Source organism: Mastigoproctus giganteus, chromosome 8, assembly GCF_048544385.1.
Source record: "Mastigoproctus giganteus isolate SK-2022 chromosome 8, ASM4854438v1, whole genome shotgun sequence".
NCBI lineage: Eukaryota > Metazoa > Arthropoda > Arachnida > Uropygi > Thelyphonidae > Mastigoproctus > Mastigoproctus giganteus.
The window spans coordinates 76556760-76573581 of NC_143582.1; the positions used below are offsets into that span (position 1 = coordinate 76556760).

The 16822-nt window shown below is 35.0% G+C and overlaps 1 protein-coding gene across 1 annotated transcript in view; it reads right to left on the reverse strand.

Moving 5' to 3' along the window:
• Nucleotides 1-16822, reverse strand: part of p115 (General vesicular transport factor p115) — a 262239-nt gene that overhangs the window by 62864 nt on the left and 182553 nt on the right. The window contains exons 14-15 of the mRNA XM_090380276.1: nt 6940-7061; nt 5831-6012 (exon numbers count right to left, since the gene is read on the reverse strand). Coding sequence (XP_090236402.1) covers nt 5831-6012; nt 6940-7061 — 304 coding nt within the window. The remainder of the gene's footprint in view (nt 1-5830; nt 6013-6939; nt 7062-16822) is intronic.

The window sequence follows — 16822 nt, forward strand, 5'->3', positions numbered from 1 at the left end:
TTGGCAACCGGTGCATGTAGCTCTTTTAGCATTAGCAAAGGCATATGATGTAAGAAAGCAAGTTATATAGCATCAGCCAAAAAAAAAAAAAAAAACCACCCCACCCTTATTTCACCCATCCCATTGCTCCAAATGTTTGTCAAGTTCTGCCTTGAATCTATTTAAGCTATCAACTTCTACAACAACATATGGAAGTTTGTTCCAGCAATCAACTGCCTGCTGGCTAAAGGCAAACTTCCGCACATCTATCCTACAACTGTCTTTCCTCAATTTGAATTTATGCCCTCTCAGGCGATTATTCTGAGCAAGAGGAAGAATCTCATCAGCATTTAGCAAGCTCAAACCATTCAAGGCTTTATACACCTCAATCACATAACACGTAACTGCGGTTCCTTAACTTTACAGCTCACATGAAGCACAATTTGAAACAGAGTTAAGAGGACTTAAAAGTCAAGAGCATGTGGAGTGCAAATAAAATACTTTAAAATTTGAAATTGAGGATTTGGAGAGGCAAAAGGCTGCCCTTGCAATTTTACCCAAATGGACGGCGATAGATGACTTTAAAATGCATACAAAATTGTGTTCGATATGTGGTGTAGCTTACAGGACTCATATATAAATTTCAAAATATTTGCGTTTGGACTTCTCTCACTTTTTGGTTCGACGTATTTCTGCAAGCAAATATTTTTTAACACGAACTATATTAAAAATAAATCATGAAACCGTTGTCTGAACAATGTAAGCATGTTTAATTACGACATACTCGCATGATGTTGAGAGACTCGCTCAACATCAAAAGTCATTAATTTGTACCTAATTGGATATTTGTTACGTTTTTTCGGTATTAATAAATAATATTTCAAAACATTTTTTTAATAAACACCTTCCCACTCTATTCCATTTCTTTTTTTTTTTTTTTTTTTGTGGTTGTTGGCGCATCAGCTTCTGTGGCCATAATGCACCTCCCAAGGTTTTTGCAGTACTTTGATCCAAGCCTGAGGCGGTATTCGAACCCGCGACCTTTGGGTTGCCAGGCAGGCACTTTACCCACCCAACTAGCCCAGTCGGCATTCCATTTCTTAAAAACTCTCGCCTCCTCCCAGCTTGAGCTGAGGTGTGGCTATTCGGATTCTCTCTCTCTCTTTTTTTTTTTTAATTATATCAAAAATGTCTCTTCGCTCAAAGGTTACTGACCCCTGGCATAGGGTATCGGATGAGAACTTAATAAAAATTTGGAATATTCTACAAAAACTTTATCATGAAATTATTTTTACTTATGTTATTATTTTTTACTTATTTTTTTATATACTTGAATAATAAATTTATGCTTAATAAACTGTGTTAATATACTTAATTTGTTGTTCTTATTCTAAAAACATTACTACTAAAGTAACAATATCAGAAAAAAAATTTTTCAGAGTACTTTTCCCTTTTAATTTTTCCTGATAGCAAAGAATGAGTACCGGCACCTATTTTTTTTTTACAAAAAAAGCACTGGGTAGGAGTAACCCCAGAGTAATATACCAACTGTGTTGTACTACACTCAGGATTCTGGAAAATGAAAAAGACCTGGGGTAATTATGCTATTAAATATGAAGTTCTCTGAGCAATGCAGAGAGGCTGCTAGGCCAGCTCATGCAGTTTTGTCAATGATATACTAGAATTTTGCTAGCAGGGATAAGGAGCTGATTATTCCATTGTATAAGGCAATGGTGAGGCCACATCTTGAGTACTGCATACAGGTCTGGAGGCCTCATTTTAGGAAGGATGTGGAGCTTCTGGAATGAGTACAGAGAAGGGCAATGAGAGTGGTGAGCAGAACAAAGGGATGATCTTACCAAGAAATGCTTTAGTTGTACAAACTGCAGCATCCGGAGACTAGGCACCTATGAGGTGATCTGACTGAGGTGTTTAAAGCTTTGAATGGATTGAGCAAGCTCAATGCTGATGGGATTCTTCCTCTTGCTCAGACCACACAAGAGTGGGCACAAACTCAAATTGAGGAAGGATGGTTGCAGAATAAATGTGCAGAAGTTTGCCTTTACCCAATGGGTGGTTGATTGTTGGAACAAACTTTGATCTGTTATTGTGGAAGTTGATAATTTAAATGAATTCAAGGAAGAACTACACAGACTACTGGATGGAATAAATAAGTGAAATGAGGTGTTGTATTTTTTTTGGCTGATGCTGTATAAGCTTGTTTTCTTGCATGATTTACCACTGCTAATGGTAATGCTAATATTTTAGCAATTTGGCCTTCATCTACTCCTTCCACACTGCTGAAAATAATGTTAATAATGTAAATTAAAATAAATACAAATTTACAAAAGCGTAATGTGAAATATAATACAAATGTATGTGAAGTGCGGAAGGGATGAAAGGTAATTAACTGCGGATTTTGGAGTATTAGACATACGACAACTTTTGTTATTTTCCTTTTTCTGCTTCTTAACAGTTGTGTGCGTGTGTGTGTGTAGTATGAACCAGAGCTGTAATGCTCAATACGTTCTACGTTGATATCAATATTTGTAAATTTTTGTAAAATAATAAGAGGAGTTTACCTCAATATAGTATGTAGAACACTTCCATATGATACTCTCCAGAAATTAAAACAAAAAAATCGAAAATCTTACATTAGAGTAACAAATAATTAAAAATCAATTTAATGCAATTAAAAATAAGAAAATTAATTAAAAGAATTTAATGAAAAAATTGCAAAACAATTTTCCTTCCTGAAGCCGACAATGTTTTTCGACCGTATGTCGTGATCACAGGAATGAAAATTACCGAATAGGAATGAGCATGTAACTTAAATAGGGATTAGATTATTTGTTTTCTCGCATGCACGTAAAAGCCCACAAATCGGAGATCAGATATGACCAGTGAACATTAACAGAATTCTCGTGTAATTTAATTTCTACGGTTTCTGCAATTAATAGTCCCATATAATTACGTTTGACACTAAGTATTTTGGCCTTGTTAAATAAAAAAGTATGTTTTTCGTTAATGGTGTGAAAGGCTAATTTTGACGCTGCTGAACAAGAAGCACGAACCGAGGCCGCATGTTGATTAACACGAATATTCAGAGGAAAACGCATTAAGATGAGTCACAATCACCGCAAGAAATGTTGTATACCAGGTCATTAATTTGTGTTGCGAATGAGGATTTGTGTTGTGTAATTTCTGTATTGGCCTGGCCACAATTTTAAATTTGGTATCTTTACAGAATCTGTTAAGCTGTTTGCGGCACTGTTCAACATATGGGACAGAAATAAAGTATTTTTTGAGATTACTATTGTTGGTTGGTTGGTGTAGTATTTTGTATCCTATCCTTAGCTTGTACCCTAATTCAGTTTATTATAGCAAGAGATAACCCCTGTTTAAGAATCTGCTGGTTAATATTTGTATTTCTGAGTCCAAAGCAGATTCCGTCGTTGAATATTTATAGGCATTTAGAAATTGATTAAAGATAATCGATTTTTTGTTGGTGAACGGGTGATAGCTGTTATAATGTAGAAGCATACTGATGTTTGTAGGTTTTCGATAGATGTTAAATTGGATTTTATTCGAGTCCCGAGTAAGCGTGAAATTTAGAAAATTTAATGACTTTGTATCTGTATCCTCCCTTTCCAATGTAAATTTTAGTCTAGATATTATTAAATGAATGTAAAATGTCTTGGAAGTACTACTATCAGTAATAACTAGAACATCGTCTAAATACCTTCCATAGTTGTGATATGGGGTCGAAAAGGCATCAAATGTATATGCTCAATTGTTGAGAGATAGATCTCCATTATTAAGCCATTCAGGCTCAATCCCATTGGCAAACCAAAAATTTGTTTGTACACTTTGTCTCAAAAGGTGATATAGTTGGCCTCAACTAACAGTTTAATTAAGTGAAAAATTTCCTTAATAGGAAGCTTCGTATAATTAATCGATACAGTATGTAGAAAATGTGAAGAAGATTTTTGTTTAATGCTATTTAATCTACAGTATACACCAGAAGTGAATTCGACGAAATGGATACGGAATGTAGCGATATATGGTAGGATGAGGTGACCATGAAAGATATGAAAAAGAGAGACAGATAGTTGGCAAGAAATTAAAATAAGAAATGAAAAGGCAACCAAAATAAGACCACATTGCAGTTTTTCACAATTTCAGTGTCTTCATCAGAGGCCATCCACCGAAATTATGAGAAAGACAGCAATGTTCTTCCTTCAGTTTCTGACATATTCTGCATGTTATGGTGCATATGTGCTGCAGACACGTGTTAAGAACAAAATTTGAAATTTCGCAGCAAGAATAAGGCCTAATAAATTGTGTAATAAAGTAAGCAGGTAGTATCCCGCATATTGCTTTTGATAAACTAATGGCTCACAGGACATAAGAAATAGGGACAAGAAAAGCAAAAAGATGAATGAAGTAGAGGTAAGTAGTTGGGCTTAGGTTGTAAAACCCATTCCTATAGTTAGGACCCTGAACGAAGGTCTGGGATACTACCAAGTATGTGGGATACTACCTTCTTACTTTACCCAATCTATTTCTCACCTTAAAGTTTAGCTGCTTTTCACCGCTACTTTGTAAGCTATTATATCTCTCAACTATCCTGGGCAGTTTGGGCACCATGTATTTAACAGCATTCATCACCACATATTGCATTTCAATTTATACATCCAACTATCCTACAGACACCATACCATGCAATTTTTCCCCCCACACCATTTTCTAATGCTAGGAACCACTAGCGTACCTATACATAAATATATAAGTATAGGTACCTATACATAAATATACTGGCACGCCACCATCTTGGTCATGTTCAGTCTTAAAAGGTAATGGTAAGTTCCTTTCTTCTTGCCTGTTCCTACATTCCAATATCATTACTTCAGTTTATTCAATTCTTTTTACTTGCTTCTTAAGGTCATCCATGCCCTACATAATATAATTACATTTATTGGCACAATTTATTATACTTTATTCTTGCCGCAAAATTTCAGATTTCGTTCTTAATACGTGTCTACAGCACACATGCACCATAACATACAGAACATGTCGGAAACAGAAGCAAGAACATTGCCGTCTTTCTCATAATTTCGGTGGATGGCCTCTGATGAAGACACTGAAATTGTGAAAAACACTGCAATTTAGTCTTATTTTGGTCACCTTTTCATTTCTTATTTTAATTTCTTGCCAACTATCTGTCTCTCTCTTTTTAATATCTTACTTTGTCACCTCATCCTACCATATATCGCTACATTCCTTATCCATTTTGTCAAATTCACTTCTGGTGTATACCATAGATTCAATAGGATTAAACAAAAATCTTCTTCACACTTTCTATATACCATATATATATATGTGTGTGTGTGTGTGTGTGTGAATGTGTATGTGTGTGTGGTATTCATGATGAATTACCTGTAATTCATCATAAATACCACATTATTACTCATCATGTGGTATTTATTTGATGCAAAAAAAAAAAATTAACATTTTATAATTAATAGCAAATAAAAATTAAAAGGAAAAGTAACACATGATCATTTAGAGAAAATTGAAGAGGTAAGGTACATGGGAGGATATGAGTTCAATACCAAATTGACAAAATAAAAGGAAAAAAAAAAAATTTTAAACATTGATTCTATAAAAAAAAATTTATAGCATATTTTTGTTAGATGATTTTTGTTTTGTTTGTTACCGAATTTCTTTGTAAACAAGTTCTGTTCCAAGAAGTTTCACAGTTAACAGTTTCTGTATTGCATAAATCTCATTTAAGTTTTATTCTTTTATTTATAAACTAAGATAATTTTCTTTCTTGGCCATAACTTACCCTCTAAAGATTTAAAAAGTCGGCAGAATTCATAGTCAAAGAGAACTTCACTTGATTGTTTGAATTTCAGATGAGGATTCTGTGCAGCTCGACTATAACTTTCATGTTTGGAAACAACTCCAAGCTTATCCAAGAATGTCTCTAGACCCACTCTTTTCAAAATAAGTTGGCACAGATCATCTCTGGTTAAAAAGTAAAATTAATCATAATTACAATTTAAAACAAGGTAACCAGTCAATTTCAGAAATACAATTTTTGAAGTAAAAACATATTAAAATATATATATCACATTAAAATTCATGGTTTTCATGTGTAAATTTTTGTTGTTCTGCCTTCTACCACAAGATAAAAGATATGATATTTAAATGACTAAATGATAAACAAATGATCACAGATTTTAACACCTGCCATTTGAGAGAATGTATTCGATGTGCCATAATTTTTGAAATGTTGAGAAATAACAACGTCCAAAATCCTCAACATTCCAAAAATTGGTAAATAATGATTGATTGTAAGTCTGGCATTCATAGTTAAAAGTGAACATTTACTTTTGTGCTGAGTTTGAGGTTTTGTACATCAGAACAAAAAATTTTAACAAAAGTTTATTCTATGTATATAAACTAACCACACAGGTTTTAAAGTACTTGTCGTTGTTATTTTGTTTTTAGGATCATTAGCAACTAAGGCCATATTGCTCTGGGGATATGCGTTGGTCAATCCCTGACCTTTCCGCATCCTTCGTATTTGGTGGTCACGGGCTTGAACCCCTGTCTAATCAAGAAGCATGTGCTACGCACTGCTACTCCTGCCCACCTAGCTACAGAGGTGCCTAAATTACTTGTATATGAGTATATGTGGGTACAGGTTTTGCAGTACACACATACGCTCATTCAACTTTGATAATTATGTACCTACAATAGATCTTTAGATACAGAAGCAGTATCAATTACTTTCATGATAAAACTTACTTAGGCTATACTGGCATGACATCAAATATTAACTCACTATAAAACTCAAGTGAAATTTTTTCATATTGAATTAGTGTAAAAAATAAATATTTTTTAAAATAAAAGTTTCCATTTATAAATAGATTATGTGGCTATACTTACTTGGTGAAACTTGGTTGAGAATTATCATTAAATTCAATACAAATGCCCAAAAGAAAGGCACAGATTCCTTGTATAAGATCTTCATGCTCATCTCCTTCTGCTAAACTTACTTGAGAGGTTAACTAATATTTACAATTAAGTTAAACTTCAAAGTAAGGAATTTTGAAGAAATTACTTGATGAAACAATGAAAAATATAGGTTGTCAAGAAAGTCAAATTCAAATAAATATATTATGACAAAAACTGCTCCAAAATAGTTTGTTAGTTGTTTTTAGGAGTTTCTTGGTTAATAAACTAATTTGATTATAGCATGCCAGTTCATATAGTATTAGCCATGTTCTTTTTTATCATGTATTATGTCTCTGTACAGTGTGTGTGTGTCCCCTCATGCCTGTCTGTGTGTGCACACGCACACTAATTTTGCAAGTTCTGCAGGCTGAAAAACCTCAATTTATGGAAGAAACCTTATTCCCTCCACCTGAACTTGGCAAACTACACTTTCAGTTTTATTATTATTATTATTAGCTATATGGTGCAAGGAAGACTGAGGCTTTTGTTGCACCAAGTGAAATAAAAAAAAAAAAAAATTCCTGAGATACCCAGAGAGAGAGAGAGAGAGAGAAGTAGAAGGGAATCACCAAGAAAGAGAAGAATGATGATATCCAGACTCACCAGATATGAGCCCCCGGGGTTATAGGATATAACACAGTTATGGTGCTCAATACCTAAGTTGATATCAATATTTGTAGAAGAATAAGAGAAATTTACTTCAATATGCTGTATTTCCCCAATTAAGACGCACCTTAATTTTGGGGCCAGAAATTTGAAAAAAAAAAAATGTATTACATAAAGTTATTGAACTCAAGTTTTATTCCTCATAAAATTCATACAACTCCTCATAACTTGAATTCAGCACTGTACAAAAATCTTTTCTGAACCATTTCTGGGCAGAACGTAACCTAATATACCGGTAACAAGTGCGAAACAATGAGTGCAAAATGCAAGTAAAAAAAAATCTACAACCACTGTATATGACGCACCCAGTTTTTAGACCCCAAATTTTTCGAAAAAAGGTGCGTCTTATACATGGGGAAATACGGTAATACGTAGAACACTTCCATAGAACAGAAGTGTTCTACATATCATATTGAGGTAAACTCCTCTTATTCTTCTACAAATACTTCGAGTTTTAAGAATTTTTTTTGGGTTCAAACTAGATCTTTCTGAGCAAGTGCCAAAACATATGTTATAGAGCAGAGCTACTCAAAGTGTGGTCTGTAGATTGTTACTGGTCTGCGATGGATTGGAAATTCATTGTGCATGTTATCAGTCCACGGCGATTGTATTTTACAAAAATAGCGGTCTGCAAAGCGAATTGGAAATAAAAGGAACTGGTCCTTCACCACAGATAGTTTGAGAAGCATTATTATAGAGAATGAACAATTTGTAATAATAACTGCAATAGATAACATTAATATTTATATTAAAGACTAAAGGAAATGATGTACAATGGTCACCACTGTTTGAGCTCCAGCAAAAACCAAGATGAATATACAAAAATTTCAAATTCCTATGTTCGCATGAAAATTTGAAAAAAATCAGCAAAACATAATTCAAAATTGTTAACTTTTTTTTATGTTACCTATAATGGGAGAATTATTAATAACAGTAATGAAAGTATGCTGCTGCAACAGTATCTGGAAAAGTTGGGCAGATGGGCTGAGAAGTGGCAACTGAAGTTTAACATTGACAAATACAAAGTACTATATATGGGTAACAGTAACCCCAGAGAAATGTACTGTCAGGGTAACACCACCCTGAGCTGTAGTGGAGAATGAAAGAGACTTGGGGTAATTGTGAAGTCAGATATTAAGTTTTCTGAGCAGTGCAGACAGGCTGCCAGAGGAGGTCATGGAGTATTGTCAATGATATACAGGAATTTTGCAAGCAGGGATAAGGAGATGATTATCCCCTTGTATAAGGCAATGGTCAGTCCACACCTTGAGTACTCCATACAGGTCTGGAAGCCTCATTTCAGGAAGGATGTTAAGTTGCTAGAATGACTAAGAGAAAGCAAGAAGACTGGCGAGGGAACAAAGGGGTGCCCCGACAAAGAAAGAGTTAAGTTCTGTAAACTGCAGCATCTGGAGACTAGGCATCTGCGAGGTGATCTAACTGAGGTGTATAAGGCCTTGAATGGATTGAGCAAGCTCAATGCTGAGAGGATTCTTCCTCTTGCTCAGATTACAAACCTGAGGGGGCATAAACTGAAATTGAGGAAAGACAGTTGTTGAATTGATGTGCGGAAATTTTCCTTTAGCCAGCAGATAGTTGATTGCTGGAACAAACTTCCATCTGTTGTTGTGGAAGTTTATAGCTTAAATAAATTTAAGGCAGAACAAGACAAACATTTGGAATGAATGGATGGGTGAAATGGGAAGGGTTTTTTTTTTTTTTTTTTTTGTTTGGCTGATGCTGTATAAGTTTGCTTTCTTGCATCATGTGCCCCTACTAATGCTAATTTCAATCGTGAAATTAGGAACACAGTTGTGAAAAATTCATGTCCTATTTTAAAACATTTTTAATTTTTGAAAATTAAAACTCACTTTAGACCTTTAGACCAAATTTAAAAACCATGGGCTTCAACGTAGGCTTTAATTGAGGGGGGGGGGATAGCATGTCAGGAACAGACAGGAGCTCGTGTTGCACGAAATGTGAAGTGCTCACATAAACAGTATAATTCTAGATGATACATTGATGTAAAAAAGCCAGATAATATTACTAATTGGAGGAGAGTGTGTACAGCAGTAAACAAACCTTACTATCAATAACTCTTAATGACATGTGCATATAATTAAGTTTAAATTAATCATGCATTTTTTTTTTCTAATTGTGCAATAATTTCAGCCTAGAATTCAAAGAAAATATTTGCAACAACAGGTATTAGGAGTTTCAGCTGTGTGGATGGAGTTGAAGAAGCATAAATTACTGAAATATTGTCAGAGTTGAATTTACCTCAATTGAATGCACTCAAATACAGGATTAAATAAAGTATAGCATCCTCAATTGTCTCACCATTTAAAACATGCAAATATTTGACACAAATAGCAGCATTCATTGGAAGCTTAGTTATTTTCCATGATGTATTTAAATTTTATAAACAGATATTTAATTTTATTACTGGGAAGAGAATACAAAATATTATAAAAAATATAAATATTATATTACACAAGGTACATTCAAAATGTTCCCAGAATTTTAAAAGTTTGTTGAGTGAACAGTTGGGCACTTACTAATCTAATCATCCTCAAAGTACCTTCCTTCTTCACTCACTCACTCTCTCACACACACACACACACACACTGCCCCATCGGTCTTACTAAGCTTTGAAACATTCTTAAAAAAAAATTTTTTTTTTTTAGTGCACATAGGGCTGCTTTGGCATTTTCTTTGATGTCATTCACTATAGTGAAATGGCCACGAAGCCTCATTTTCAGTTAGCACACAGCCAGAGGTCAGACAGTGCAAGATCAGGGGAGTAGGGAGGCTGCTGAATGTGATTATTTTTGCAGCCAAGACCTGCTGAACTGCCATTGCCACGTGACTGGGCACATTGCCATGGTACAGAATTCAGCCATCCTTCCATTTTTGAGGTCATCTTTGCCTCACATTCTCACGCAAAGTGTCAAAACCTTAAAGTAGTTATGTTTGTTTGTTATTTGGTTTTTAGGAGCATTAGCAACTAAGGCCATATTGCTCCGGGATATGCGGTGGTCATTCCCTGACCTTTCCGCATTCTCCGTATTTGGTGGTGACGGGCTCGAACCCCGGTCTAATCAAGAAGCGTGTGCTATGCACTGCTGCTCCTTCCCACCTGGCTACGGAGGCGCCCCTTAAAGTAGTAAGCAGCAGTAATGCTTCCTCCCCCCAGTCACAAATTCATGGTGCACCATGTTCTCATCAACAAAAATGATCAGCATGACTTTGATGTAAAACTTCGTTGCACAAGACTTGAGCGATGGGAACAATGTGCGCTATTCAGATGATTCTACCTTGGTCTTGCGTCATAGGTGAACACCCAACTGAATCCTAGCAACCACTTTTCTTAGGAAGCTGGGAACCTGTGCAGATTTTTTTGAACAAATCACCTGCAATGGCTTTCCTACAGTTCATTTGATTGCCGAACAGCAAAGGCAAAATAAATTTTGCACACACGCACAATGCATCCCTAAATATTGCATCAGGATTGCATGTACTAAGCCTACAGACAGTCTAGCTTCATGACCAATGTCAATAACAGCAATTTGCCTATCATTTCACACAAATATCTTCACTTTCGTGACGTTTTTGTTTCATGACACTGAAGGACATCCACTGCGAGGTTCACCTTCTGGTGTTTCCTGTTCATTTTTAAACTGATTAAACCACATGTAATGCTTGCCGCACTTTTCCCAAGTTTAAAGAACTTTATGCTAGCATGCTGTTCAAATTGTAACATTCTGCAGTCAATCACCTGCGACACACGAGTGAGGTGATACAGCAAGTTCCCACTTGGCACACCAAGGTCAATGTCAATGCCCCACAAAACCTTACGGCTGTAGCACAAACCATTTAAATATCAGTGTGAGATTTAGGGAACTTTTTAACATGCCACGTATATTATCAATATTATGAAATCTGCTTGAGCCAAAGTAAACGGCCTCACTTTGAGTGTATGTTCACCTTTGTTTTCAATTATTAAGGCCACAGTGGGAAACAAAATTACATAGTTATGTACTCCAGATCAAAAATGAAATCTTTCTAACTGCAAGTTCCAATTCTAATAAATTTGAAATATTTATTAATATGGATTAAATATAGTCTTTCAAGAGGTGTCATAGGCAAAAGTTGGAGGTAATTATATTGAAGTGCAGATGCCATCAAATGCAGACTTCAGAAAATTCATTTATGCTTCGATAGAGAATGATTTCACTTAATACTAACAAAATGATGTTAGTATTAATGCAACAGTATCAAGTACCACATTATTTTCTTCCTCAATGAAATATAGGTAATCAAAAACTGCACTGTAAATACCTATCATACAACTATTTTGTCATTTTGAAAATTTTCAATGTGAGAGGTTTTTATGAACAAATAAGACAATTTCCATAAAGGCAGAAATGAGTCTGGGCTTTCATCTAACTCTGATAAACAAATTTTAGCAAAAATCATTCTACTCATATGATCATTTGGAGTTATTGACTAAACAGATTATCATATACAGATGTAGCCTCATACCTTGGGTATATCACAGCTTTGTGATATACCCAAGCATCAAGCAATACTGAAAACATTCAAACCTGATTTTGAAACAATTTCTTGAACAGTTTGGAATATTCCCTCAGCTATTTAATCTGAAATTGTTGGTTACTACTTCTGGGTAATTGTGCACACTTTCCATCCTTTCTAATTTTTTTGTGAGGGCAATGAATACTTTAGTGAGTTATGTGCTGGGACCCTCTCTCCTATGGGGTTTAAAGCATTCCAGAGCAGAAGGATAATTTTTAGGCACATTAGTATATATGCATGAAGTGTCTATCGTCTTCAGCATATCCATCCGTCCATCCATTTGCACATAACTCGATTCATAATGGATGGATTTTCATAAAATAGTGAGACTTACTGAGCCATCTTAAATTTCTTTAAAATCAGAACAACAGAAATATGGAAATTATTTCTTTTTCCATCAATACATATGTAATAATTCAAAATATAAAAATTTCATTTTCATGAAATTTTATATTTGGCTCCTTTAGAATGAGTCGTCGAGCCCTCCTAAATTTCATTAAAATTAGAGTAATAGAAATCTAATAATTATTATTTCTTTTCTCTCTCTCTCTCTCTCTCTCTCTCTCTCTCTCTCTCTCTCTCTCTCTCTCTCTCTTTTTCTCCCCATGCATATCACATATATTGTAGTTGAAGCACTGAATATTATGTTTGTTGCTGTGCAGTGACTGGAGGAATGAATTGGTAATATGGCACACAAAAAAAAAAAAAAAAAATCTTTGTTTTTGCATAAGAGTAATTTGCTTTTTTTTTTTTTAAATTAAAAAAAAATAAATCACGTATTATCAATGTTCCAGACCTGAAATGTAAATGTGTTGCATACATTAGCTTACCTAACTTGTTATAACAAATATGAGGTAGATGCCTATAATGTGAATATACTAGATATTTCTTGTTTTATAATTTTCTTTAATAATATTATAAGTAAGTATTATAGAAGTTTTTTTGGTTTACAATAAAGTTACTATTGTTATGATTGTAACATTTAAGATGCATATAGTATACTGACAGGGGAAAGGAGGAAAAAAAAAAACCTCCACTTAACCTGGCTAGATTACAGACTTCTAAAAGCCACCTCGTAAAAATAACATGCAACAAGCACATATTAGCAAATTGCTTTATAAAAAGCTATTTGCTCTTTAGTCCTAATTTAAATTTTTATTAATTTTTAACCAAAAAAGTAAAAATCATACCCATATGAAGTGAACATTTAAAAATTATGCAAAATCAAACATCTGCAACACCTACTAATTATGCTGCAATGCTTGCATAATTAGCAGGGACTATTCAATAAAATACTCCTCCTATATTTGCTATTTCTGGAATTTTTTTTTTTTTTTTGTAGATGCTGATATGTTTAAGTTAACCTGCACCTTTCAAGAACACTGGTGTGTGTGTGTGTGTGTGTACAAAACAGCCTGTATATGGTAACACATCATTGAAGGTGATAAAGATTATTGCCCTATGAGGAATGAAAAATTATGCAAAATGGAATAACATTGGGGGGGGGGGGGAATCATGGAATGGTTAACTACAGCCCTCAAAAGTTAATAAGGTTCTTTTTTAAGAAATCCGACCTCAAGAAAAATTTGAACCCCATTCCTTTGGTATATTCCTGTTCATGTCAAAAAATATGGCATGGAGATCCCCTGAATAAACAATATGCATAAGTTGTAACACAGTGAAGGCAACGAAGACTGAAGGAATTTTCAGCACTCAAACATGCACTTTGCTTAGTAATAAATACAATTAATTGAAAATGAATTCTTATCCACAAATTCCTGTTCTTATCAACAAATTCAACTAACTCTGATGTTAAATTTTATGGCCATGCTCCACAGAAATGATCCAATTTACTCACCATCCTTATAAGCAAAATCATCATGTTATTTTCTTTACACATTTTTGTAATCTTGAATTACTCAATAAATACATGTCTTTATTTTGATCAAAGTGTTCATAGCACCAATATCAACAGCTGCACAGATACCAGAAGGGCAAGTTATATCAATGTTAAGTACATAAATAAATAAATAAACATCAGTTCATCGGTATTCATACCACTGAATTGGACACTATTACAAGGTAACATAGCAATGTAGTCAGTCATACTCACTCACCCTGTAAATCCCAGGGCTAGAGAGGTTTACATCAAAAAACAATCCAACTGACCAATCTAATTAGCAACTATGATTCTGTAACAAAGAACTGGATGCAAAAATTAAATGTTGACATCATATACTTAAATTCCAGTTAATCTTTTGATACAGTTCCACATGAAAGACTGTTGTATTAGAGCAGTGTGGCATTAGGGGTAAGTTACTGCTATGGATACATGATGGATGAGTTGTAGAAGATAATGGGTGGTTATAAATTGGCACTGCTTTTCTGACTAATGTTATTAGTGGAATCCTTCAGTATTCAGCGGTGGGACGCATTACTGTTTTCAATATTTATTAATGATATCGATGGAAGCATATCAAGTTTACTGTCTAAGTTTGTAAACGATGCAAAGGTTGGCAGGGTGTTAATGACAAGAATCAGGGCATACAACTGCAACAAGACAGAAAATTGGCAGGTGAAAGTAACAAATCAGGTTTTAACACTGATAAATGTAAGGTAGGCAACAGTAATTCCAGAATAGCATACCAATTAGGTGGTCACACTCAAGGTGATGGAGAACAAAAGAGATCTACAGTCTGACATAGTACAGCCTGGCAAATTTTCTCAGCAGTGCAGGCTGCTAGGACAGCTCTTGGAGTTTTATCAATGATATACAGGAATTTTTCCAGTACAGACAAGGAAGTGATTATTCTATTGTATAAATCAATGGTCAGGACACATCTTGAGTGCTGCATACAGGTCTGAAAGCATTGTTTTAAGAAACAAGTGGATCTCTTGGAATTGGTGTAGAGAAGAGTAACAGATTAGACAAGGACAAAAAACTTCAGTTCTGTAAACTGTAGCACTTGGAAAGCAGGTACCTGCAAAGAGACTAGATTAAAGTGTTCAAGGCTTTAAATGGATTCAGTAAACTAAATGTTGATGGCATCATTACTTTTTCTCAGACAATATGGAACAAACAGACTGAAAAAGGGATGGCTACACAATAGATGTGTAAAAATTTGCTTTCAATCAGAGAGTAACTGAAATAACTGAGGAACAACAAACTACCACTCATTTTAAAAGCAGCTGTAGGTATAAATGATTCTTGCACTGCTTCCAGTGGAACTTAAAGCAGTCTGGAAAGTAAGGTGTCAGGAATCTTGCTGCTTGCATAGGCCTCATGGAATAAGCAAATACATGAGTAGCATTAGGGTCACTAAGAATAAAAACAGTTGCATATATACTTAAATTTACACTAATGCTAGGAGCATAGTAAATAAAGTTGAAGAATTTGAAGTACTGTACTAGTTAAGTCACTGAACAAACACGGTGTCACTCAGACATAAGGGATGAAGAATTTGAATAAGGGGAGTGCAATGCGTAAAGAAAGGACATAGTGTTGATTGTCAAGTGACACCAGGGTCCCACCTCCGAATTCCACTGTAAAGAAAGGACATTGTGTATATTGTCAAGTGGCACCAGGGATTTCCCCTGCAAACCAGTGAAGAAAGGACAAGGTATTCTTGTTTTTTGAGGCAGTCTCCAGGATTTCCCCTGGTAGTGCCTGTTGTGTGTAAAGTTTATGTATGTGTTATGTTGAATGCTGGCACCTGGCAACTTCACAACCAGGGTGCAGCGAACACCTGGTCTGCTGCCCCTGACTCCCATCCTAAGCCACATGGAGGTGTACCAGGGACTAGTGTCAGGCAAAGGCTCTTAGTGGGATAACAAGAAAACCTATTATCCCAATAAATAAGGAAAATTAAAAGGAGGAAACATAGTGTGAGAAGTAGGGATAAGGGAATGAATGAAAAAAAAAAAAAAAAAAAAAAGAAAAGCAAGGGGATGAAAGAAATAGGCATCCCCAGAAGAGGAAGAAAGCAAGAGTTTAAAGAGTAAAGAATATAAGACACCAGTGAATAAAAGTTACGTAAATCAGTAACAGCCACACAACCAGATCAATAGTAAAACTAATATACACATTATTTACAAAGCCATCAAATTAAGGACAAAGTATTCAAAGTATTTTTACTTTTCAGGCTGTTTCCAAGGTTTCATCTGTAAGGCTGGCCATATGCCAAAGCTGGCAGTATGTGAGAGTGCGGGTGTGTTGCATGTGTATGTCTGTTGAATGTTGAGTGCCAGCATCTGGCAATTTTGTGAACAGGGGGTATGCCAGGGACTATACACAAGACTTTATTGGAGCTTTCAGGGATAACCTGAAAACCCCAAGAGTACTTTTGAGAACTGAATAAGTGAGGGAAGTAGGGGAGAAAGGGAGGAGAAGGGAAAATGAGGATAGAAAGTTGAGGAGAAGGAAGAGATTTCCCTGGAAAATGAAAATTAGGTGTTCAGGAAACATAATAGAAAAGAGGACGACCAGTAAACTAATCTGGTTAAACAAACCTTAGGTTAAACTAGTATTTATAACAAAACTTATGTCATGGAT